Raw genomic sequence first — 27,529 nt, forward strand, 5'->3', positions numbered from 1 at the left:
TTTTCACCGCAAATTATCAGCAAAGTCTGATAAAAGCAGTATCATAATTTGGCTTCCGTACCTTGAATCAGGATTAAGAAAACTGTTCAGGTGGTCCGGTTAATGTGTATGCACACCGCAGAGGAAGGACTGTAGTAAAGACAAGCTAATGATTTTGCCAATAAGCTGATTGTTTCTCATTGTTTCTCTAGAAAAGCGAGGCTTCCTCACCTACACAGCAGTGTGATACCATCCTTTTTTCAACAACTGGCATTCTTATACCATATCTGGTATTATTGCATCTAAACCTCTGCTGGAAAACAGTGTATCCACAGAAAGTTATGTCAGGAGGGAGAGGCTATATAAAGTCTGGAATTAACTGAACCTCCAAAAAAATCAATATTAAAACTGACCCATTATTTCTGTGCAACTGGAATCAATCAATTCAAGTATTTACATGTCATATAATATTTAGAAGTAAAGATTCAACTCAACATTGAGTTAACTCAGTTCCTCTAGGAGATACGCTAACCTTTTTTTCATAACTTTACACCAGGCCAAATACAGTATTGATCAGTTTGCCTGTAATATGATAGAAATATCTAAATCAAAACACTGTTGTTTACAACAACCACTTAGCATTGGATCCCTCAGGGCAGATAGACGAGAAACCCCTGCCAGATCAATGCAAGTAAGATCATTGGTGTAGAAGCTAGGGCGCTGTAATTCTGCTCTGCTTCACATGAGGTACCCTTAAAACCCACATCTGAATGACACTGCGTAAATATACCAACTGCGAACACCTGCTGGTACACCACATGAGCGAAAAATAGACGGACAGCCATTCTAATCAGTGAATTTAGATATTACAGCCTCATTTATTGTTTGAACACACACAGCCATCCAACTGAGACTCACACCAGTGTCAGATTTTTATTATTAAAGGGGCATTATTGATTTTCAGGGGTGCTTTGCGCGTGCTGACTATTTATGTCAAATATTTCAACAAGATCAATAAACTCTAATAAATCTGAACATCTATCAACTGTAAGGTCGGAGCCAAGATGTCCTGACCAGAGACATTATTCTTCTCCTGAGAAACAAAGAACGTTTCTAAGCACAGTGGGGAACCTAGGCCAAAAGGGCGCCCCTTCCTGAAAAGACAACGCACCGATTCCTGATCAAAGATCACCTTCTCGGGAAAAGACAGAGAGCATCTCTCAGTACAGTGGGAGACCTGAACCAAAAGGACAGCTTCCTTTGAGAAACAACGGACTCCCTTCAGTACAGCAAACTCCCTACTGAGCTAACATCCACATCTCAAACGACGCATACCAGTGAATCACAGATGCAGACCTCACCCTGCACCCCAACTGTTCCTTTCCTCCCCTCTCACTCAACACAGGACACCCAAAAGCTCTAAGGACCTTACACAAGAAAAGAACACGACACATACACAAAAAAACATACACATGTTTGGTAACATCCAAAAGGTCTCAGTGCAACTGGTACAATGGTCTCACTCCCATAACAACAGAATGTAATCAAAATGTTTTGTAAGAACTTAACAATCTTCCCTCAGTGATGGAACATTTTTCACACATTTGGTAACTTTGACCAATCACCTACTGTATGCAGATTAAGTACAGCCCCAGGGATCACAAGACCCAATCACAGCCAAATTCCTAACTCTAAAGAATATTTCCATAATGCTTTGTTCTGGTTTGGTATTTAAGAGAGGTTGACAAAAATATCAGGGAATCTGTAGCCAGATCTCCCGCACAAATTCCTGTGTGTCGTCTCTTGCCAGGTATGCAACATTGAACTTCTCTTTGCTATATTTCTTATGATTTTCTATTATTTGTTATTGAATTATATTGATTGCCATTGATTATTGAATCTTGAATTGGATTTTGAATTATGATTCCCTTACCTGGCTAATAAATTGTTATGTTTGAATTCATTCTGTATTGTTCTGAGTTTATAAACTTTAGTAGATCACGCTATATCCTTTGTTACCGCAAATCTACGTTCAGGTTAGTGACGGACTAGAATCCTGTATTAGGTGGAGCATTGGGGCACGCCAGCTGAGATTCTAGAGCTCCGGCTAACTACTTGGCATTAATTTAAGTGTGCTTAGACCGTAGGGGCTAACGTTTCTGTTTAGAACAGCACATATGTTGTCTGACCAATCTAAATAGGGTAAGTCTCAAACCTCTGGTTATTGTAATATTATTCTAACTAAGTGTACATAGGAAACTATGGCATGATTATATAAAGCTACCGTCAGAGGAAGTAAGATTGGTCTATTTATCTCTATGGAGTGGTCATGACCTCTGGTTGGAAAAATCATTACTTTAATTAAGTTGTCATAGTCTAAGGGGACTAGATCAAATAATGTTTCAAGAAGTGCTGGTTGGAGACGGCCATCTGAGCATTACTAGTCATAGAAACCTCTGGCAGTGACCAAGACTGGCGAGTTTGTGACCGTGAGATCCGCGTATCAAGAGTCTAAGCGACATTGAGAATCGGATGAAGGAATGTAATTTAGAATAAAACAGAGGAATCAGACATCCATCCAAATTTCACAATTATTAATGATAAAAGTTAAATGTAAACTAAATGAGAAGTCAAGATATTATTAAATTGGAGTCAGATAAAATGGAGGTAATTAAATGAAATGTGCTTTCATTCAAATATTGTTTCACTAAACAAAGGAAAGACAAGAACACGTGTGAAGCCTTCGCCACGCCTCTGGATACCGTCATTGGACCAGCGGGTGGTGCCTTATAATGACATTTAAAATCCAATTAACATCAAATACAAAAATAAATAAATAATACATTAAGCATCATAACTGCAAATTTTAGTGAAATTTGCCACAGGAAGGGAAGTCAGATCAAAATATAAATCTAATATGAATTCACTATCACAATTAATATTATAAATAATCAACACAACAACACATTTATCTATATATAATTATCGATATATATTTTATTTATATTAATATATTAATCATATAGTTGTTCTCCTTCTGAAACCGTGTATGTCCAAATTCGCTGTTTTTCAGTAAATGGAAAAAGCACTGTACTTTTAAAATGATTAAATACTGTGTTGTCAAAGATGACAAGCACTTTTTTATACTTCTTATAGTTTAGATTTTTGCAAAACCCAGTGACAAACAAAAGGTGACTAATAATAATGATTTATAGCAAAAAAAACCCACAAAATATGGAGATACGAGGTTTCAGTAGGACAGCAGCGATATATTAACCATTGTGTGGTGTTCAAGTCTGTGGGACCTATTTTTAATCTTTTTAATGACAGACATGAATATTTGTATATATACATGTTTTTAGTCATATCATCAATTTTTCTATTAAAAAAAAATGAAAACCACAATTTACTAACCTATATTAACCATATGCTCTCGGTTACTTACATTTGGGATTAGGTTAACATGTTTACACTATTTATACATTTTCACAGATGTATCATTTAAAAAAAAATGTCTGAGTAACACAAACACAAATCCCAGGGTTAAATATGAAACCAAGCAGTGAATTTGGAGTTTCTTATTTAAGCTATACACATCTAAAATCCATCTCCAGCTTCACACAATAGAAGCTTCCACAAAGCTGCTATTCATTAGTAAAAGTCATAGCCTTGCAATTAGTGCTCTTTTTATTTTTCGGTAATGTTGTGTCTGGGCTTTCTGTAAACCCCATCAAGATATCACAGCAGATAAACTCTCCATAAACTCAAAAATCAATCAAACCCATAACTAGACAGGCCGAGACAAAACAAGGATGTGCACACTATATGTTTTAAAGTTATTTTTGTCCTTTATCAGACAAAACAATGAAGAGAAATTCAAATGGTAAGAGAGAGGGAAAAGGGAATTGGGCCACTTAAAGCACTATGGTGCAACACCCACTTTTTGGCGCTGACCTGCGGCACTATTTTTGCCCCTATTTTTGACTCATTTCTGTATCATTTTTGCTGTTAATTTCTGACCCTCATTTGCACCATTTCAAAACAGGTTTCAACAGTCATCGTGGTCAAATTTCTGCCCCGTTCAGCTGAACCGTCCTGGTTAACTGAAGGTGTTGTTACCGCTAAAAGGAAACGTCCAGGGGGAACACCAGTACAGCTGTGAAGTGATAAACCACACAACACACGATCTCTGATGTATCACAGTGTAAACAATGTCAACCTTCGGTTTCATCAGTCCATACCGAGTTCCACATCGCCTCTGGAGGCAAAGTCAACTCAACAGCTCTCACCACAACTCAACACTCACTATTACAACAGCTGTCTAGTCACAAAGCAGTCCATGTGTGGGCTGGAGAGGTGTGAAGCTCCCCATCGCTGGACTCTAGTGCAGTTTAAAGCCATTCTCTGGAATGATGGATCGCTTTTCTCCATCTGCCAGCCTGAAGAATAAATGAGGATTTGCCAAAAGAACACTACCTGCCTGAAAGCACAGTGCCAGCTGTACATTCAAGGGAGGTGGAATAGTGCTTTTTCATTGTTTGGGCAATGCCTTGAGCAGCACATAGGATATATTTTCAAAGAGAAAAAATAAAGAGCATGAAAGAACATGACACATGATGCTATGCTTTAACATTGTGGGTTCTCGTTGAGACATGGGCGAGTGCAAGAAAGAGGAAATCATTTTCATTTGCAGAAGAAGGTTCAACGTCAGTGCCAAACCTCACAAATTCTTAAAGCTAAATGGAGACGAAACTCAGGTGTCCACATACAGTATTCCTTGGAGAAGCTGATTCACTGACTATATAAAATAGGAAATTACCTTAGAGGCGGCATAAAGGTGCAGAGGGTCTGCGAACAACAAAAAGGCGGTTGAGGTTGAAATGAAATTGCATCTTTTTAGAACTATTAAAATAATTTCTTATCAAAACCTTTTACTCCTGAAAATTCATATCACACTTTTTAAATCTCAGATGCTCAACAGGGGTGAGGAAAATGTCTAAGCTCATTACAGTGCATTGCATTGCCATCCCTGAAGAGCAAACAAGCGATGCTGCCTTTAATTTTGGCCAAAATGATTTTATGAGGCAGCATATTTCAGTCACCCAATGTTTGGAACAGCTAGCCAGACAGCTTAAATAAGTGTTGGAAAAAATCCACTAAACCGGTGTGTCTAAACAGGTTGTCTCAAAATGTCCACGTTATGTTCCAACTTCATCTAAAGTATGATGACTGAATTTTTACAGAAAGGACTGGCTCTATAATTTAGAAACGGCAAACACTCACATACCTTTGAAACCACTAATACGGATGCTTTAAAGGGATTGTTCACCCAAAAATGTAAATTCCTTTCATCCTTTACTCACCCTCATGTCATTTCAAACCTGTATGACTTTCTTTCTTCCACAGAACACAAAAGATATTTCGAAGCATGTTGGTAACCAAACAACGGCGGTACCCATTGACTTGAATTGGTTTTGTGTCCATACAATAGAAGCGAATGGAAAAGAATGAAACATTCTTCAAAATAGCTTATTTTGTGTTCTGCAGAAGAAAGTCATACATGATGACAGAGTTTTAATTTGTGAGTAGACTTTAACCAAACACAGCTTTTAAAGGGATTAAAGGGACAGTTCACCCAAAAATGAAAATTCTGTCATGAATTACTCACTCTCTAGTTGTTCCAAACCTGTATAAATGTCTTTGTATGGTTGAACACAGAGAAAGATATCTGGAAGAATGTTTGTAACCAAACAGTTCTTGGCCACCATTGACTACCATAGTAGGAAAAAATGACAATGGTAGTCAAAAGTGCCCCAGAACTGGTTGCTGTCCTACATTATTCAAAATATCTTCATTAAAACAAAAAATAAAGTTTTCCTGCTATGGTCAATGGGGTCCAATGACTGTTCGATTATAAGCATTCTTCCAAATATCTTTCTCTGTGTTCATCAGAACAAAGAAATATATACAGATTTGCAACAACTTGAGTAAATGAAGACAGCATTTTTATTTTTACCTCAAGTTTTCTGACATTCTGCACCACCGTAAATGCTTTCCATTGCATTATCACGCTCCAAAATGACTATCATTAGCTCTGACACAGGCCACGGCGGCGGCAGGCCGTGACTAATGCCAGACCATAAGCGCCATCGGTGTGGGCAAATTCTCATCATTCCTCAAACTAACCATGGAACCAATTTCTACCTCTCCCCATGTCATAAAATCTGACAATTATCCTGACTTCATTAATAATGCATAGCAGTCCTCGCCTGCAATCAAGGTTTAATCAGCAATGTGTCTCACAGGTAGAGCCTTGACTGAGCCAAGAAATTATTGGCAAATTGTAAGGATTTATTTCCCCCCTCAACTTAATGATATAAATGACTCGGGGTAATTTAGTTGGTTTAACAAGCAGGACAACGTTATCAAACCCAAGGAGCTGTCTGCATATGTGGCTGCTGCCATAGAAACAATGTGATTAATCGGGGTTATTGATTTTTTTCGGCACATTCACATTCAATCGGGCAACAAAAGAAAAATACAAAAAACACAAAGCTAACTAACTAAATAAATGAAAGAATGGGAATCCAATTAAATGACATTGTGATCTAAATGGATTAGGTGGTTTCAAACGGGTTTGTAAAAATGCTCAAGTGGTTTTTAAAGACGCTCTCCTAAACCAGCTTAATATGCCGAGACAAAAATCTAAGCAAGTCATGCTTGGATGGACCGTGCCTCTCTTTTAAAACAGTTCTGGCCAGACCAACACAGCTGTATTGGTTAAATCAATGGCTAGGGAGGAACTATTTATCTAACCAGCCAATGGAAAACTGAGGGAGTGTCATAAAAAGTCATTAATTTTATTTGGTGCTACTAGCCATGCAGAAATTATGCACTTCACCTTTACAAGGACAAAACAATTACTTGGATAATAAGTCAGTGGCACCTCACTGCAGAACGCAAGATCCAGGGGGCAAGGTTGGATCCAGATCCAGTCTCCTCCCATTGCATTGTGATTGGTCGACACTGGATCCAGTCTCCTCCCACTGCATCTTGATTGATCGATTGGTGGACACGTCATACTCATGTTGTTGCTCTACCATTTCCGCATTAAGTCGTAACTTAAGTTATTTATTTGACAGAAAAACAAACTTGCTGAAGACAAATGTATTTATTAACGTGTTTTTAATAACATATCAAGGGTAAGGGTTTGGGTTAGGGTACTTTTAATAACATATTTTATTACATTTCGGTTTAGGGTAAGGGTTTGGGTTAACATATTTAACTGTGTTCGTTACTTACAGGCGTACATTAAATTACGATTACATTGATATCAAAGGTCAGGGGTTTGAATGCCAGGGAACCCAGGGTGCTTGAATGCATTATCGCTTTAGATAACAGCATTTGCCAAATGCATAAATGTAATGTAGTATAACAGTGCATTTATGATACCTGGATCTGCCTCATATCATACGAATATAACACTAGCCTACATGTAATTAAATTTATTGACTATTACCACTGCACTACCTTTTCTCATTGGAGAAAAAAATGCATTGGATATCACCGGGGGTTCAGTTGGGATTTTGGAAGAGGGGGAACATTGTTATGGAGCTTTAGGGTAGCCGTGTGGTTAATGTACTATACAGCCATTGAAAAAAATAGAGACCCTTGTTTGGGTTTGTCCATCTTTAACCCAGTTTGGGTTGTTTTGAAACCCAATGTTGGGTCAATTTTATTCTTTTTTGAGTGTATTTTCAGTTTTTCTTAATAATTTATTATTTATAGGTACATGCATACTGTAAGTAAAATGATCGTTTTGGTTTCATTCCTTAAACTAGTGACAACATTTCTCCTGAATTTCAAACAAAAATATTTTTATTAGCAGAAAATTGAAACGGGACAAACTGGTCAAAACATAAAAAATGCAATGTTTGCAGATCTTGAATACTGCAAAGAAAACATGTTCATATTTAAGTCTAAACAAAACAAGACTCATGTTTTTACAAGTATTTTAGAATAAGTTCAAAAATGAATTTATGATGAAAGAACCCAGATTTTTTTCACAACCTTCACGCATCTTGCATTCTTTCAGTCTTTCACATGGCTGTTGCATGGCAGCCTCAAATGTCAAAGGTAAAATGTTACCGTGATGTGTAATGGGTCCCAATGGGTTGCAAATAAAACAAAGTGTTGTTACACATATTGTTTACTATAATTTGAGTAGTGAAAAGATGCGAATTTATGTAACTTTTTTCCATTATTACTATAATACTACTACCGCTACTACTACTTATTTATTTATAATAAATATATAATAACAAAAAACAATATTTTAATAATAATAATAATAATAAAAACTTATTTCTAAAGGGTTGTTTCTGTTAAAATTTAAAAGACACTGGACTGGACACAATACCCAAGAAAATGCTGATTAAAGGCAAAACTGGAATGTTTTTTGATTTTTTTCTATAGTTGTATATATGTTTGCTGAGGAAGAAAACAGAATAAAATTACCAATTAAATGTAAAGATAACTATACAGACATCATTTAAATCTGTGTGTTTGTCTAATAATATATCTCAAGTTTGCCAATAATCTTATATAAAATCTGGAGTAGAGTGTAGACAAAACGGAACTGGATTCAGATACACCCTGCCAATTATTTCTCGACAGAGGCTCGTTCCATCCCAACTGAACACCTGGACATCACACTTGTTCCCTAGCAAGTGTCACCTGTATCTGTTCTCCACACTGAGCTATGTTCTGGTTGAACCTGATTTATATCTCTTTTGATTTATCTCACGGAGATGCCTGCCAAAGTGTGCACAGCAGAACAGAGTCATTACTACAGTCCCCTTGGTTAGTTTAATCCCACAGGCAATTAGGATTTGTAGGACTTTGTTTTCCACTCAAAAGAAGCTTTACAGGGTTGTTATTGATTCTGAAAGCTCCGCGGGCACACGAGGACTCAACCCACTGGATCATTTAATCATGTTTAATAAGAAGCAGTCATTGCCTCTCTGATTTATTGCATTAAGCGAGCCAGTGACAAATCCAGACACAGCCCAGATCAAAGCACAAATCATTTTTACGTTCATACAAGTGTCCTCTGATTGGTCCACACAAAAGCCACTATGGTTTATCTATATCAATTTTATCTTATTTGTTTGTAAAAAAATATCAGAAGATTATATTCATCAATTTTCAGGACTGCTAATCAAAGAAAGTGATTATTTAACAGTCTATAACAAAAACTCAAAATGATGAAAAAAATGGTTAGCAATTTAGCAGAGAGTAAAATAGAATGCTACATAATGATGTATAATGAATACATTTCTAGAGGAAGCGCATAAACGTCGTTGTGGGCACTGCCTCAGATGTCCATAGCAACAACCATTAGCAAGCCAGACACAGAGCGCTCATGGTTAACAACCATAGTGTATCTTCTTTACCCATGAAGAAATGTCACCCCATTAGGACGCCGCAGGAGACTCAGCGTGTTATATGGAAGGGACTTTGTCACTTGCACCTAGAGACCTGTCATTACTGAGGAACCCCACAATGCTGTCACCACAGCTCTGGATATGATACAAGGGATTACCGAACAGTCTGAGGAATACTTTATTATTGCTGCTGTGTTTTACATGACAGGTGTGTGCCATTGAGCTCAGCAATATGCCTTGTGAGCCTCTGGATTGTGGCAAAATAGTCACAAAAGTGACAAAAAATAAACATCGGTAAACATGAATTTAAAATCTAGACCCTCTCCCAAATGGCAGCCTTCCTACTTTTTTCAAAAGTAAAATGTTAAATGTTACTGTGATATGTAAGAATAGACCAATAGTTCCCAATGGGTTGCAAATAGTGTTGTTACACATTTTGTCTACTTACTGTAATATAAGAAGTGAAAAAATGCAGATTTATGTAACTTATTGATTAATAAAAATAAATCATCCTATATTGCTTTAACTGTATACAGAGGTCATAAGTAACAACACAGTATTAAGTGTCAATATGTAAACTTTAAAACTGGGTTATTTTTGTAAATGATTACTATAATAATAATTAGAGATGCACCGAAACGAAAATTCTTGGCCGAAGCCGAACATGATGTGAAACACTTGGCCGAAGGCCGAATAATACCGGACACCAAACATGCTTTTTTGCATTTCTTCTATTTATTAAGCCATTTTTTTACTATTGCACAAACTGAATAGTCAAAATGTGCTTTTTATAATTTGTCTTCCTTTTCAATAAAATACAATACAACTTAATATAAAATTGAGCAAAACAAAGTAAATTCAAACAAAAGATTGAGCTTGTGAATAGCCTATATTAATTAGGCCTATAACTGACTGAAAGAATGTAATGTAAGTTACTCTGTACCCCTACAACAAAACACTTCATTAAAACTGTCATTCTACATTAGATGACACTTTAAAATGCTCCACACACACGCACGCACGCACACACACACACACACACACACGCACACACACACACACACACACGCGCACACACGCACGCACACACACGCACACACACACACACACACACACGCACTGCCAAAATGTTTGCGGCAGTAATAAAGCACACGCGTGTCTCTGTCTCTCTCTCTCTCTCTGCGCTGGTTGCTGCTTGATCGTATCACGAGTCATGTTCGGTAAAATTTATTCGGCCATTTCACACATTCGTTTTTTGCTATTTTAGGCCAAACATTTTCGGTGGCCGAACATTTGGTGCATCCCTAATAATAATAATAATAACAACAATAATAATAATAATTATTATTTAAATAAAAAAATAAAGAGTTTATTCATAAATATAAAATAAATAAAACATTTCATTTAGAATAAATATAATGCATAATACCAATAATATTATATATTAATAATAAATATTAACAAAATAATAAATAAATTTTATATTTACATTGTTGGTGTTAATAATAATAATAATAATAATAATATGTTTAATTATTATTGCTATTATTAATAATATTTATTTGAATTCAAATTTTATTCAAAAATATAAAATAAATAAAACAAATTATTTATTTAAAATAAATATAATAAATATATAATAACAAAAATAATATACATTAATAATAATACTTTTATATTTGAATTGCCACTACATAAAATAATAATAATAATATATATAAATAAATAAATAATATATATACTGTATATACCCAAAGAACATGAAAAATGTTGCCGTGTTTATGAGAATGTGTTTGAGCATTGATTTACATGAATGTATGGGGGGATTAAATGTCATACTGTACAAACAAATCCTTTAACAAACACTTCACAAACGCACTAGGACTACAGTCTCGCACATTAGCTATAATGAAGTGTAAAAAAGTTTGACACTTCCCCGTTGATCTTCATCCACCGCAACAGATCTTCAAATTTCATCAACAGCTCTAAATGTGATGGCGGGCGTCATCAGTGATTCCCAACAGCCATCTACATTGAGCGATTCTGTAATTTGGTGCGTAAAACAAGCCATTTGGCTCCTGAATGTTTCATTTTCAGAACCAGTGGCTTCCCCGTCATTTTCTGCAGTCTGAGGACCTGCCTTAGCAGATGCGGATGGATGGTTTCTTTGGAAAACCATTTGATTTAATGTAGTTACAACAAAGCTGTAACGGATGGCGAGATGCTCCATACACACAATGAATCACTGCAATCTATGATACATGCGATGTCAAAATTCAGTCGAATGGGAGACAAACAGCCTGACTATATGATCAAAACACATATGCTGTCTTTCTACTCTGTATCAGCTTAAAATGATCCATCATGCTATGACAATGACTTAAAGCAGCAGCTTCAACTCTGTATATGTTGTATATTTATATCTCCAACTAAAACATCATTATCACAGACGCTCTGCTTCTCATGCAGAAACGTCTAAACGTCTACACTTCAGTCGTCCTTGAAGAACAGGCTTGTATATGACAGAGGTTCTCATTTACATAGGACATCACTGGCAATCTCTCATTTAAACATATGTCAAGAATAAATGTAGGTAGACTAATGAAGATGTGGTTATTGATAGGGAGGCACAGAGCGCTATAAAATCATCAGCTGTAGATGAAAATTTCATTTGCCGCGCAGAATAATGATAAAATGTGTTTCAGCTCTTTAATCTTTGGCTCTTGCGGAAAACGCCACTTTGGTGCTGGCAGTTTACAGTCAGGAGATATAATGCGTTTGATACATTTGCTATAAATATAAAAGGAGGTCAGGGCATTCTGCGAACAACTGTTAATAACATTCTAGCTGACAAACGACATGTGTATGAACATTCCTGCCAAGAACACATTGTAATAAGTGCAACATTGACCGCCAACGTGTTCCTGAAAATTCAACGGTAGAGCTTCGCGCTAGCGATGCCAAGGTCATGCGACTCATTTCACAGCATTACAAATGTTGACCCAAGGCAAAAATATATATGAAATTGAAATGGAATGGACATCACTGGCAATTAACATTTGTTATGCGGAAATGAACCACAATCCCATCAAGTACTACAAATGACATTATATAAAAAAACAACAACACTGTAGATACAATGCGAATTTACTGATTTACTGACACTGCTGTTTTAGGGTCATTTGACTAAAATGTTTTCAATTATATTAAAAATATTTTAATCTGAAGGCGCAGGCTACATTTTTATAAATTACTGTTGCAGACAAAAATATAATTGTAATAAAATAATCTTTCATTAGAAAACAAAACTTTAATTTACCAAAATGTTTTTGAAATGATGACCTGGACCAAAAAATAAAGAAAAAGCAGCCAATAAGAGCCCAGAATAAATAGGAACTCCTTGTTTTAAATGCATCCCAAGGTGATACCTCAAGAAGCATGCTTAATAAAATAACAAGCAAACATTTTTACAAATTCAAGGAAAACTTTTGAAGATAATGAAATATATCGTAGCTCGACAAAATTCCCAAAGTTACATTAGACCAAAATGATCATTCCATGGCTTTAATGTGTTGCTATTATTCTGAAATCTAGAAAAAAACGTTTGGGAATAAATACGTGACCACAAACTTTTAAGTGAACGGTAATGTATAAAACAGTTTCAGATGCAAAAACATAAACAAACATTATGTGGCCCAAACTTAATTTGAGTACTTAATGACAAAGAAATAATTCTTGTTTTAATGTAATTGAATACAATTAATATATAATAAAATATTAATATTAATAAAATATTAATTAAATATAAAACAAATGTTTATATTATAACCAAACACCAAATGAAACTATAGTCTACAATTTACCAAATGTGTAAAAACCTTTTTAAGAACCTTAGACCTTTTGAGCCAATCAAATGAGCCAAAAATCCATCGCACCACAGCAACGTACACAGTCCCAAACTCTTCATTAGTGACTATCCTGAGCTGAACGACAACACAGAAAAAAAACATAAGAACCCTCAAAAAACTAGCACAGCATCTACTATGAGAAAGATGCTGGTGCTGAATGTATTTAGTGTACACAGTATCTGCCACAGGAGCCATGCTAACCAGCTCATCCTTGACCCCTTACTCAGAAGCCTGAAATCAAAGACGCATTTCATCTTTTTTCAACGGCAAACAGGAGACTACTATAGATCTCAACTACTTTCTATTTATGCACCACTTTGACAAATTTCTCAAGGCTTGTTAGTGGAGCTGTAAAAGGGCATATTTCCTGAGGATGTTAATGGCTTTTTATATGTTTTGTGAGCAGAAGACGTCCCGCCTCAGATTTATGAAGCCATTGATTCTTCCTCTGGCAGACTACCTGCTGGTTTGTATGCTAATAGACTAAATCTGCACATAAAGGCTTGTTGTGCTGATCTATATCGCATTTGTCTGGTGGTGCAGATATACTGTCAGCATGCCACTGATAGACGAGCGTATCGATAACCTTTGTTATAAATAAAACACGGCCATTCACGGTAACTAATATTTGATCAATACCTGCAGTAGACAAGGCCAGCCGATGCATGTTGCCAAATAATTAAACAAATTACGCTCCTAATAACCTCCCATGGCAATGGGTGTCAATATCTAAAATTCAGACAAAGGCCGGCCTATTAGATTCTCGTGTGCTCGACCGTTAATGAAAGAGAGATGAAGAGAACAAGAGACTAAAAAAAGCCCACACCCTGGGTAACGGGTGATGTTCAGTGCTGATCTAGAATCCGTTTCTTCAGACTCAGCACTAGGGCTGGTGCACACCAAGTTCGGGGTTGATAGAACGAGTGCTCAGGATGAAATGACCAGTGGATTCAGAACACCCCTAATACATGATTTATCTAAAGTGAAGTTAAATTAGATCCAGAAAAGACAACCCTTGTCAAAGTTTCAAAAATCAAGCATAAATCATAAAAGTGTGAACGCATAAATCAACCAAACAATCTCTTCAACTTGACACATGTTTGGCAAAGAGTCATTAATGGACAGCTCGCACTTCCGCCAAACCACGCAAGCGGTATTTAACACCCAATTGTGCGTGCAATTCACCGGGAGGTTAATGAAGCATGAAGGAATGTCACACATACAACAAATGGGATTTCGGACACTCCAGGGCTCTGAGCTATTATCACACCCCCAAATCATCAAAGTTCCACACAGTCAAATATGACTTATTCTTTACTTTTTACAATCTTTCTCTGTTGAACATTTTATGCTGTGCTGGGTGTGCTATCATATCTGTATATCTGTATGTTTGTCTGCCCGTCCGTCCTCCTGTGCATCCATCTATTCATTCTGATTTAATTCCTAAAAAGTTATATATTTTATACTTGTAGCATAAACTAGATTTAAAAGCATCTGTCTATACTGTACATGTAGATAGCTCTCAACAGAATCCGCAACAGATGTATATAGATGATGTGCTGTAGAATAAACCAGCAGCTCACCCATCAAGCCAATATTCTGCATTTAAAACCACACTGGATGACAAAACCCCATTAAAATGTAATTACATGCACGGTTCCATACATATACAGGCCTGCTGAAGGATTGTAAGAACAGGTATTTGTATTTATTGGTGTTCTGAACTGTGAGGGTAATGAGAACACGTTCTCTCTCGCTCTCTTTCTCTCTCTCTGGAGTGAACTGCATGCCAAGAGAATATAGATGTGAAATAATTAAACCAAAGACCTGACATTGCAGTTCACTGAGAACGCCGGTAATAAAATGTCATAGTGCACTCAGAGGGGAGAACGACACAAAAATGATATGAACATGAACACTGCCATATATATAATGCCATAAACCTATACAATTAAATTACAAACAGACTACATAGAAGGAAAAAAGAAGAAAATATTCACCTAGCAGGCGCTTATTTAACAATTATATGAAGTACGTTTGAGGACAATGATGATAATAAAATCAACTCCAGATATTCACTAATATATTGGAAATGGTGAAAGTAATGCTTCAGACGAATGCAAACTGGGAGTTAATACGAACCCATTCATGTCCTTATGTGTCCTTTTAGAAAAAATCAATTTAGACAGGCCTAACTCGTTCATGATCCCTGAAGTTCTGTTCTCTCTGCCCGTGAATATTCTGAGTAACTCTCACCATCAAATGACGACATCTAATCACTGTACTTGGAAATCGCTCAATCGCTAAATCACACAAATATCTACAGCATGGTGGGCGCTTGTATGCTTTTATTTTGCGAGGGCTATGATTCAAAAGCTTGCAGAGGGATTGAGACTTATTTTCTGTCATTTTCTGAAATGCGGGTGACAGAAAGCACTACTTGTTAGGAGTATGCCGAGACTAAAGCAGACTGCCAGGACGTCCACTCAGTTCAACCAATCTGTTGTACATCAACGGCCCAGCAGACAAGACAAGACAAGACAAGACATTTTTGTGGTGCCATCAGTCGATTAACATTGTCAGGTTGTCATTTTCCTGTCATGCGACTCTAAAGTGATTAGTGACATTACATTTATGGCCAAAAAAAGTCAATTTGAGCAACACACGATTAAAACCAGCAACACAAAAGACACATGCACCAGTCGAGATACTGTCATTGTGACGCATGGTAATGCTGCACTGTTCACTGTTCTTTCTTATGGCACCGCGCATCCTAAAATGGCTTCCCATTCAGTTTTTCAACCTTGAAAGTCGAAATCTAACTAAATTTTTAAGCTGATAACCTGATCAAGTCCTCCAACATCACACCGCATCCTGTAAGAACCGCGACTTTTTCCGAGGCCTGGTCGGACAAGACAGAAGTCTGCTTTCCCTCACCATCATGTCTGTGAGAATTAAAGCGAGGTCGTTTCAATAAACACTAGAAAATTTACACTGATGGATTCTCGTCCCCTCAGGCTAATAGATTATCTTGACAACACGGGGCATGAGTCACACACAACATGTTTCTAGGGGCCCAATAAAGCCTTACGTGATCTACAGATCCACCAGAGATTTGGAGATTAGATCTTTTTGAGTCTAAATGGGTCCAGGGGAATAAGGACATGTGGCTCTTTCATAAAAATAATGTCCTCTCTCAACGTAATGTCCTCAATATTTCAAGCTCTTTAAATCATACATGGTAAAACACAGGCAACTGTACTCGGCTCAGAATGTATGTGTTGTTTTGGACATTTTACTTACCCGTTGGACAGATACAAATGTTGTCATTGACCAGATCAATGCAGGTGCACCCATTAAGGCAGGGTCGGGACCAGCACTCATTTATATTCTTGGAGCATGTTTGGCCTGCATGATAGACATTCATAAAGAGAAGATACGGATAACAAGGTAACTAAAAGTACAATGATGTGATATTGTTAGACACAAATACAACAAAAACTGTATGAATAGAACTGTAGAAAGCATAAAGTCTCTATTTGCAACAAGATCTGTATACATTTCTTTGATCTAATGAACACGAAGAAAGATATTAGGAAGAATGCTTGTAACCAAACAGTTTTTGGCCACCATTGACTACCATTGTAGGAAAAATTGCTTTATAAATTTCTCTGTTCTGTTGAACAGAAAAAAAAGATATTTTGAAGAATGTAGGACAGCAAACAGATCTGGGGCACTTTTGACTACCATTGTAATTTTTCCTACTATATGGTAGTCAATGGTGGCCAAGAAGCGTTTGGTTATAAACATTCTTCCAAATATCTTTCTCTGTGTTCATCAGAACAAACAAATGAAAAGTCTTGACATTTTTTTCTTCTTCATTTTTTATACAAAAACTTTGAATCCCAACAAATCTGAGAACAGTTTGTGACATTGTTGAGATTTCTTCTAAAACTCCAATTTAAAACCCACGCACTTGAGTTTAATGTCATTGTCTGGAAAACGTTTAAGATACTCAAGAGATCTCTTCTGAGGTTTCTTTCTTTCCTATGGGAGAGTGCTACTCAACGACAAAGAAGAAAAATCTGTGTCACAGTTGTTTCCCATCTCACTAATCGCATTGAGGATAACATTCATCTTACCCATAAATCCCGGCGCACACAGGCATTGGTAACCTGCCACCAAGTCAATGCAAGTTGCACCGTTGGCGCAGGGAGAACTTCTGCATTCGTCCGTCTCGAGCTCACAGAACGTTCCCTCGTATCCCAGCATGCAGTGACAGGTGTAGTTGTGCTGTTGGCCCAAACAGACGGCGTGTTCTGAACACCGATGTCCGAAGCAGAAGTCAATGTCAAGCTCGCAGTGAACTCCAGTGTATCCGTAACCGCAAAGGCATCTTGGGATGCATAAAACAGTATCTCTTAATGGAATCGCAACAAAAGCAGCTGGACATAGTAGCGAAATAAATGGGTGAGTCATGGGGGAGGACAATGTAATTTGCTTTGCTTTTTATCACAGAAACATGCTATTTGTTTTAGCAGTTATGGGTGGTTTAACCCCAGAATGAGACTGCGGACAGTCGCTGAAGCTGTACAGAATTGTTTAAGATGAATTGTCTTCACGTCTGCAACACTGTTTACTGACATTTGCTATTCACCCAGGATAGTTTACCCAGAAATAAAAATGATTTACCTCCATGTCATTCAAAACATGTATATGACTCTGTGGAACAAAAAAAATATATTTTGAGAAAGTCTTGGTGGTTTTGTGCCCATACAATTGATGTCAATGGGGGCCAATGTTGTTCGGTTACCAACATTCTTCAAAATATCTTCTTTGGTGTTCAACAGGAAGTAAGTCATACAGGTTTGCCGTGATTTCAGTTTTGTGTGTAATATCTTCTTTATTAATGCTCAATTTTATATATAATTCAAGTTTGGACTTGGCATCAAAAGTTTTATAGGATCAAATCTGAATATCTTAAAGCACGTTCCAAACCAACTACTACTGTGTTTCTCATCCAAACTCACCTGTACCCACCGACCTCATCGATGCAGGTGCCTCCATTCAGACACTTGTGCTGGACACACTCATTTACGTTAACCAAGCAGGTCGGCCCGGTCCATCCAGGTGTGCAGACACAACTGTAACCGGTGATGTTGTTAAGGACACAATGTCCTCCATTGGCACATGGCTGTCAAAATGAAAACCAAACATTATCCCCGAACAATCCTTCATTTAAATATGTGTGTCAAGGTAATTCTGCTCTTTTGTAAACAGACTTGTTTGGTCCAGGCGTTAAATAAAACATGCAGGATAGTGAAGGAAAGCTAATGTATTTCAATTGCCATTTATACTAGCGGTGATTACCAACACAAGTAAAACAAACCCAAATGATCCAGCTTGTGGGCGATGCAATTTGCCTTTGGTGATACAGTTGAGTGACAATGCATGTAAACAGCATCTTCAAAAGCCTACTGTTTTGGCATTAACTTGCATGTAAAATGAAAGAGAACTGCAATAGAAGGGATAGCAATACATTCTCAAGCTCAGCCAATCACATTTACCCATTTGAAAGAAAGTGTGAGGAGCTGAACTCCCTCTGACCCACCTGTAGGTAGCGAGGGCATGAAGTGTGACACACATAGAGCAGGTCACCGGGCAAATCTACACAGAATGTCCCAGGAGGACAATTGATGTTGGGTTGGGAGCAGGCGTCTATGTCAATCTCACAGTCAACACCGGTGAATCCTGTTGACGGCCAGAAACATTTGAATTTTCATTTGAATTCACCGCGACTACTTTACAATGTGGAAAACCAGAATGTTAAAGATCAGAATCAGAACCAGAAAGAGCTTTATTGCCAAGTGTGCTTGGACACACAAGGAATTTGTTTCGTGACAGAAGCTTCCAGTGCACACACAGGTTAAAAAAGTCACAAGGCATAGGTAACAAAACGTAAAAAATAGATTAAACCAGATGTAAACGCCCTTGCGTTTGTTAATGCCTCTGGGAATGAACTGCATGCATTTGCTGGGGTCACTATTCCTCGATCAATAAGGTCAATCAATAAACACAAAACGCGCTGAAATCACATTGCTTTTTTTGTTTATAATAGAGGTAGAAAAGAAAAACGCCAACAAGAAAGACAATTAAGCCTATTCAAAAGCCACGCATTTGCCAAACGCTAGTCAGCCCAAGCAAAAAGCACAGAACTGTAGAGGTCAGAAAGAGGTCAGCTTAGTTTGTTAAAGGGATTTCAGAGAAAAGAAAATCAGGCTTGTTTACATAATGGAAAGCAATAACTTGAAAATGGATTTATATGAGGATTTAAGCAGGAGAGAGGCTCGGGTGTGCAAAGCTTTGGTTTTGAGGGGTTTTAACACGCCAGCGCTTTAACATGCTAACAGTCACTGGTGGAGTGTTCCAACATTTTCTAAATATCTAAATTCATCATTTTTAAAAAGACAGCTCAAGTAATAAATTTGATTCCTTCAACATTGAATTTAAGACAGGTACTCTAAATGCTTTTTGATTGTTGGACTATTTACACATGTAGACGTAAAGCTTTGGCTAAATTAATGCTGCAACCGGTAACGTTTAACTCTCTATTGCCATCTCTGGTTGATACATAAAATTGCAGGTTACTTTACATAGTATTGTGGTTTGGAGTCAACAAAAGATTTTTTTTGAAGTAAAATCATCCTTCATAATGTAAAGAACATTCTGTGAAAATCTAACCTTGAAATCTTTAATATACTGACTAAAAAGGTCACGTCAAAGATTGAAATTATAATGAAATTAATGGTTGAAATCAAACTTTGATGCTCTATCTCGTGAATAGATTTTGAAACTTTAGTTTACCTTAATAATAATATGTGACCCTGTCTGTGAAAACCAGGCTAAAGTCGTGAGTCGGGGTAAGGTAAAAAGACAATTTTGAACACTATAACCCTATCCGAAAAAACATTAAAAAACAAGTACAGTAATGTGAATTTGCTCCAAACGGTTCTTCACAGCGATGCCATAGGGCACAAATTTTGGTTCCCCAAATGTACCATTTACTCAAAAGGTCTTATAAGAACCACTACTTTCGTACTTGTTTATACTATAAAGAACCTTGTTAAACTACAAAGAACCCTTATTTTGAGTTCCATAAAGAACCGAATGTTAAAGGTTCTTTATGGAACTATTCAGCCAAAAATATATCTTTCATGGCTTCGTGAAGCCCTGTTTTTTTTAAAGAGTATGCTTTCTAGATGCTTTCTAGAGCATCATCTCAGCGTTCAACCGAACCCCATAACTCGCTTATCTTGGCAGAGGCGAACCGCATGCCACTGTTTTGAAGATTTCTTTAAATTCATAGTAAATTAATATTTAATAGCTCCACTTCAATCCCTTTCCCCGTATTCAGAGTCAATACCCATGGCTAAATTATGTACACTCTTTAACAATGACCTTGCCGAGCTTTTGTACATCTCAAAGTGAAAAACTGAGAAAAATAGCGCGGTCAAATCTTTTTACGAGAAAGTCATTCGAATGATTCTCCCTTTTGTATCTCTCTCACGGAGTGGCGAGCGTGCGTGGGCAGCTTTAGGGAGGGGGCGTCTGGCACTCTGGGTCCTCTACTCATCGAGCGGAAGGGAGCAGCTGGCAGAGAAGCGCAGCTTGTAACCCTGCCAGCGAGTTGCCCGTCTCCGGGGTGAGCCATCAGGTTCCATCAGTGAATGCAAATCGAGCTTCGGGAAAGAGTGAACAGAACTAACAATTACGGGAGGGAACCATATCAATGCAGTGGCCTCAAAAGGGAAGAGCATTTCATAACACAATATTGACACAATTCTGCAGCACTAATGAGCTCTGGCAGTGAGAGGACGGGGTGATTTGCTCAGCTGTCAGTCACTGAGCCTGGTGCTGGCACGGTGGGATTCGTGGCACAATCAAAGGAACGGGCCAAAAGCTTATTCTCGTGAGTAAGACGAACTCATACCTGAAGGACAGGAGCATTTGTAGGATCCCACCAAGTCGATGCACGTTCCCTGGTGCTGACACGGGCTGAAGTCGCACTCATTTATTTCACCCTCGCAGTGGCGTCCTGCAGGAAGACAGGGGTGTGAATGGAGTGTTGGTTAAGCTTTTACACACTGTCTTCCCTGAAGATATCGACTTCACTTTTGACATCTGGGATTCGGAGCAAATTCGGCAACTTTAGCTTTTTCTCCCCTCACCGCTCACAGTGCAGGTCGCAGAGAAGAGAGACTGAATTGTGTATTACATTCCACAAAGAAACTAATCTAGCAATACGCCGTTTAAAGAGACATTTATTGAGGCACAGTTGGGACAGTTAACGCAGACAGACAGTAAGCGAAATGATGCATGACGCAGCCATCCATTCTGCAGACGGTGCAACTGATGAGAGTCATAACAATAGATTTAACAGAAATGGGAAAGAAGAAAATCCTTTTTAGACACAAAAAGGGGATGAGACGGAAACATGAGATACAAGACTGGGACAAAAATGTCCAAATGACTCAATTGTCCGTGTCAAACTGTGATATAAAACCCAACAAGCTCTGTATGCAAATGAAATGTTTTTTAGGATTAGTTCACCCCACAAAAGATTTTTAATAAATAAATAAAATAAATAAATAAAATTTACTCACTTTCATTTTATTCTACACAACACAGAAAATTATATTTTGAAGAATGTTGGTAACCAAACAAAATTGTCCCCATTGACTTTCATTGTAAAACCAGAGACATTTCTCAAAATATCAGGTTTGGAACGACACAAATAATGACAGAATGTTTTATTTTTTGGGTAAAATAAAACAACAAGTTGTTTCTTACCTGAATGCTGTTCTTGTTATCCAATGGAACATAAAAACTGATTATCTTGTCTGTCAAGTTTCACAAAAGACAAAAAATATGACTAACGTGCTCACATTTTTGTGAAAAATTTACTTTTCCAGAAAAACAGACTTAGAAAATATGAGGTTAAGTAAACAACTCTTAAACATTATAGGGCAACTATTCCTTTAAAGGGGTCATATGACAAGGCTAAAACGAATATTACAGTTTGTTTTAGATGTAATGCAATGTGTAAACACGATTTAAGGATGAAAACCGCTGTATTTTCCACATACCGTGCATGTTTGTGTCTCCTCTTTGCCCCGCCTCTCTGAAACCCGCAGATTTTTTACAAAGCTCATCGCTCTGAAAAGCGAGGTGTGCTATGATTGGCCAGTTAACCAGTGCATAGTGATTGGTCGAATACTGCAAGTGTGTGATGGAAATGTAACGCCTCTTACCATATTTGGAACATCAGGTTCCAGAGTAATTGTACTGACAGGTACGCCCACCTTACTTGCCTATACATTTGGGCGGTCTTAGTCAAATCATACCACGAACTGACGTAGATTTGTGGGGGTGTGGTTACACGAGGCATTTCAGGCAGGTCTGGGTGAGCATTCGCTTTTAGATAGAATGCATCTGTTGTTCTGACACTTTAATTTTTGCAATTTTACATGTCTAATACATGCATGGCAACTCATAACACACCAAAGCCATATGACCCCTTTAAGAAACGAGGTGTTTGCTCATCTGCATTTAATTTATTTATGTATATATGTATGGATGAATGCATGTAAGTTTAATTAAAGGGAAATGCATTTAAAAGAAGACTAGAAAGGGTGCCATGCTTTCAAAATGTTGGGGAAGCACTGATCTAACCTGACATTCTGTTCATGTTTACTACTGTTCCAAATATTTTGTGTTGCTTAAAAATCAAATCTATTGTGTTCAATGTTTTTTACTCAGACATTTAAAATAACACATGTTAAAGCTGCAACCGCAATACCGCCATACCGTGATAGTTTGGCTTAAGGTTACCATACCGTCAAAATCTCATACCGGCCCATGCCTATCATCTACAATTCAACATCTCTGAAGGTCGCTAAGCCAGCTGCTTGACAGATCCGAGTCGTGGATCCCTATGTGTGACTTCTGTTTCATGATACAATTAACATAACATAGATTGGTAATCTTTAAATGAGATTTTTGCATGAAAAGCTGTATAAAAAGACACTAATGTCTTATCCCGAGCAAGATCTGCTACTCCTACCTATTCTCTTTGATGTGTGAGAAGCCACATACTGAGGCACAACGTGTCATGTGACTTGGAGCCGATCATAATGTAATCACTTGACATTTCACACTGGCCTTCTGGCAAAATCGTGGTGAAAAATGAGACGTTTGTACCTCTCCGGGGTCATTAATCGATGAAGATATCATTTGCATCATCTAAACAAAACATTGAGGATTGAGCTGTGACACGTTTACAGTTCTAATCCATTATATAACCAACAAAGAGACATTTTGTTGCTGGCAAGTAAACAAGGACACAAATGCATCTATGATCCGATAGAAGCAACCAAAATATAGATAAAAATCACTTAGATAAAAACATTTCTATGGGTGTCATATGTAAAGCGCATACAAAAGCCATGTTTGCATTTCTCTGTGCCATCAAACCATGATGTATTTAACAAGATCAACACACTACAAAAGAGGAAATCCAGTAAACCAATTGTCTCGTTGTTTGTATGTTTTCGGTTTTGTTTAAGCAAACACTTCCTCCTGTGCTCATAAATTGGTGGCCAAACTAATGAAAGATCTCATTTTCCCAGTTAGATTTTCCGATTAAGTGTTCTCTAACCTCCATTTGCCCTTCATTTAGCAGGCACGATGAAACAAATTATGGAATAATCCAGTTAGAAGGGCAATGTGCAAAGATGAGTTACGGTAAAAAGATGCCCCAGGGCAACGGGACTCGTCTCGCTGGAATACACACTCTGATGGATGACAAAGATATGAAACGCGTGTCAGCTCCGTGTAAGGGCAGACTTTAAGAACTGACACCTTTTCACTTTATGAGCTCGAGTTTGAACTAAATTCGCCAAACCAAATCATTCATACTGGGAAATGAAATAGGAAAAACTACACTTTATATGAGTTCCTTTGAATTTTATACCATTTTATTTATTCCTCCCCTCAAATTAAATTCTTATAATTGTACATCCCATTTGCTACCTTTAGATTCAATAGAAATGTAAAAATATATTTGTACTCCGATCCGTTACCACACAAGGTTCTTGTTTTTATAAAAGATCATATTTGCACTTTCAGTCCTTGAGCAAAACCTGACAATGGTTAAAAAAAATCAGAATCTTAGTTTATCTCTATAAAGCTGTCACAGGCAAACTCTGTGCAAACTCGAGCAACTTAAATCAGTATAGTACATGGAGGATTGTTGATATAGTTTTCTTTTAACCTGTGTATCCAGGGAGACAGGTGCATGTATAATGCGGGGGTGCGCTCGGTTGACTCATACTGATGCATGTAGCTCCATTCAAGCATCTGTTTGGATAGGCTGAGCACGAGTTATCCAAGTACTGACAAAACTCCCCCGTCCATCCTGGTGCACAGAGACACTGTGTGGAAAAAAGATGACGTCATGAGTGACATCAATTAATAGAAATTCAATCAGGCAGCACCACACCACAAGTTTCTACTCATATTTTAGCTTAGATCTTTATAATGTTGGCTACAAAGTAAAGTTCTACTCATTATCTTTCATCAAAAAACATGTATAATTAAATCCTTTGCTTTACGAGTCATATTTGCTCTCAAAATTACAATCATACAGTATCTCTGAGATGATAAACTAAACTGTTGATCATCAGCAAGCATTTTACCAATTTACAAATAAAGAAATAGCAATGGTGTGTCTGTTTCTTGGACAATGTCAAGTTTAAATATGCCTGACGCTGATTAGAAAGTAAACCAGATTATGTCTGTAAGCATCACGCTCACCATCAATTCCAGATCACCTCTTATAATAACTTAGGTTTACATACAGTATCTCACAGAAGTGAGTACACCCCTCACATTTTTGTAAATATTTTATTATATCTTTTCATGGGACAACACTGAAGAAATGACACTTTGCTACAATATAAAGTAGTGAGTGTACAGCTTGTATAACAGTGTCAATTTGCTGTCCCCTCAAAATAGCTCAACGCACAGCCATTAATGTCTAAACCGCTGGCAACGAAAGTCAGTACACCCCTAAGTGAAAATGTCCAAATGTGCTCTTTCGTTCGCGAAGTTCAGCTGTGTTTGTTTGTTCACTGCATTTCGGTGAGGAATGTTACAGTATATAAACGGTGGATATAACGCTGGATTTGCAGATTGTGTGAAACTGATAGATGGAGCGGTTCCAGCGCTAAAAGATGCCGGACTTGAACCGCACGCAGTAAGTGAAACGGAGTCATATGTCTGTGTTTTGTTGGCAATCGGTGCGTACATGCATAATGTAAACCGCATGAACTTATAGTGAATCAACAGTTATGCACACCAGTATTAAGTTCTCTTTCGTGCTTGAATGAACAAAACCACACAAGATTATGCCAGAAAGCCCGTTTTGTTTCGCATAAGCACAGACTTCAACGTGTCTAAATCTAAAATGAATGAAAAGAGTTGTGAAAATGGGAGAGGCGTCAGATCTGCGTAGAGCGGCAGCTTAAATATATATATAAATAACGCAGACTTTTATTGTTATTATATGACATATGACACGCATTCACACCACACGTACGCAAACGCTGTGGCAGATGAAGCACATATGAACAACCCGTTCTGATAGTTTAAAAAATTGCACTTGATGGAAATCAATGCATGTGAAGTGCACATTATATAGCACCTCATAACAAAAACAGATGCAAGTGCATCAATCGACTGTGTGAAACTGTGCCACATCGCTCAAACAGCAGATCTGTTGATTGGAGTGACAGAAAGATGATAATGAAAGGGAGGAGGACGGCAGAGACCTTGAGACACGAGCATAAATCACGGCCGTTATAATGTGCCTGTGAGGCTAAGAACTCTTAGAAATGAATAAATGAATATTGGCCATTCGGGTTGGGGCGCAATTTTTGGTAGGATATTCATTATTTGTCACATCACGGCTGTATCTGAACGGGCGCCAGGAGAACCCACTGTGTCAATTATATAATTATATGAGCCGGAGGTGTGAGTGACATGAAAAATACTTTGGCACAATGTTACAACCTGGTCATTGAGGTTACAGGAAAAAGCTAGGAAGTAGTGCACCATGGGATAGGTACCTTATTGTAAAATTTCACATTTTCTATTTAATGGTTTGACAGACCCTTTTTATCCAAAGTGACTACAGTGCATTCAGACCTATAGGATAAAATCTTATTAGACATCTGAAACAGAAATCCTGCTAGCAATACCCTTCGGCAATATCTGACTGTGGCCTTTTCAATGTAATTCTAACAGAATATAGCCTGATTATTACGTAACGCCATTACAAATCATCTCGCTCCTGAACCCATCCACTAAACAATACTTACTCATTGAATAATAACTTCTACAGTGCAGTTACAGCACAATTTACACATAAAGAAATCAAAATAAACTCAAAATACTAATAGTTTCCTCTCAGATGCATCTCAAGCAGCTGCAGATACGTAGATTTACACCCATCATTCTCCATGTCATGTAACAGCACAGCAAATATCTTCTACATTTCTTCTAATTTATGGGAAGATGTTTTGTCATGTAACCTGCACTTATTTAATGAATGCATGTTATCTGACATTTATTTTTCATATATTTCACTGAACAGCCATTCATTATTCAACAATTGAGGTTACTTACATTATATCCTCCAACTAAGTTGAGACACAATCACTCATTCAGGCAGCTAATACCGAGCTGCTTGCAGAAGTCAATTATCTCCTCACAGTTCTTTCCGGAAAAACCTGGTCGGCATCTACAGAGAGACATTAGCGTTAGCCCTCACATACTGTATATATAGTCCAAAAATAGACTTGTAAGAACCCAGAGAAACTGTCAATGCAGGTATGATGTAATTCAGCCACCTCACAGCTTTATTTAGACCTCACTTGTCATGTGTTCCTCTGAGACATCAGTGTAATAATAAAAGATCTTTTGTTAAGTAAATTGATGAGAAATGTCTGCTAAACGGCCAACCTCTGGCACATCTGCTTGACAAATAAATAATATTCTCTTTTTTCTTAGGCCACTATCAGATCTTTCACTTCCTTCTGCTCTGATAAGACTTCAGTGATATTATTCTGCCACACA

The 27,529-nt window shown here is 37.5% G+C and overlaps 1 protein-coding gene across 1 annotated transcript in view; it reads right to left on the minus strand.

Moving 5' to 3' along the window:
- eys (eyes shut homolog) overlaps nucleotides 1–27,529 on the minus strand; it is a 212,093-nt gene that overhangs the window by 161,512 nt on the left and 23,052 nt on the right. The window contains 7 exon segments of the mRNA XM_057341382.1: nucleotides 16,637–16,741; nucleotides 17,476–17,729; nucleotides 18,364–18,527; nucleotides 18,945–19,084; nucleotides 21,324–21,428; nucleotides 24,666–24,825; nucleotides 27,080–27,194. Coding sequence (XP_057197365.1) covers nucleotides 16,637–16,741; nucleotides 17,476–17,729; nucleotides 18,364–18,527; nucleotides 18,945–19,084; nucleotides 21,324–21,428; nucleotides 24,666–24,825; nucleotides 27,080–27,194 — 1,043 coding nt within the window.

Source organism: Triplophysa rosa, linkage group LG9 (assembly GCF_024868665.1).
Source record: "Triplophysa rosa linkage group LG9, Trosa_1v2, whole genome shotgun sequence".
Lineage (NCBI taxonomy): Eukaryota > Metazoa > Chordata > Actinopteri > Cypriniformes > Nemacheilidae > Triplophysa > Triplophysa rosa.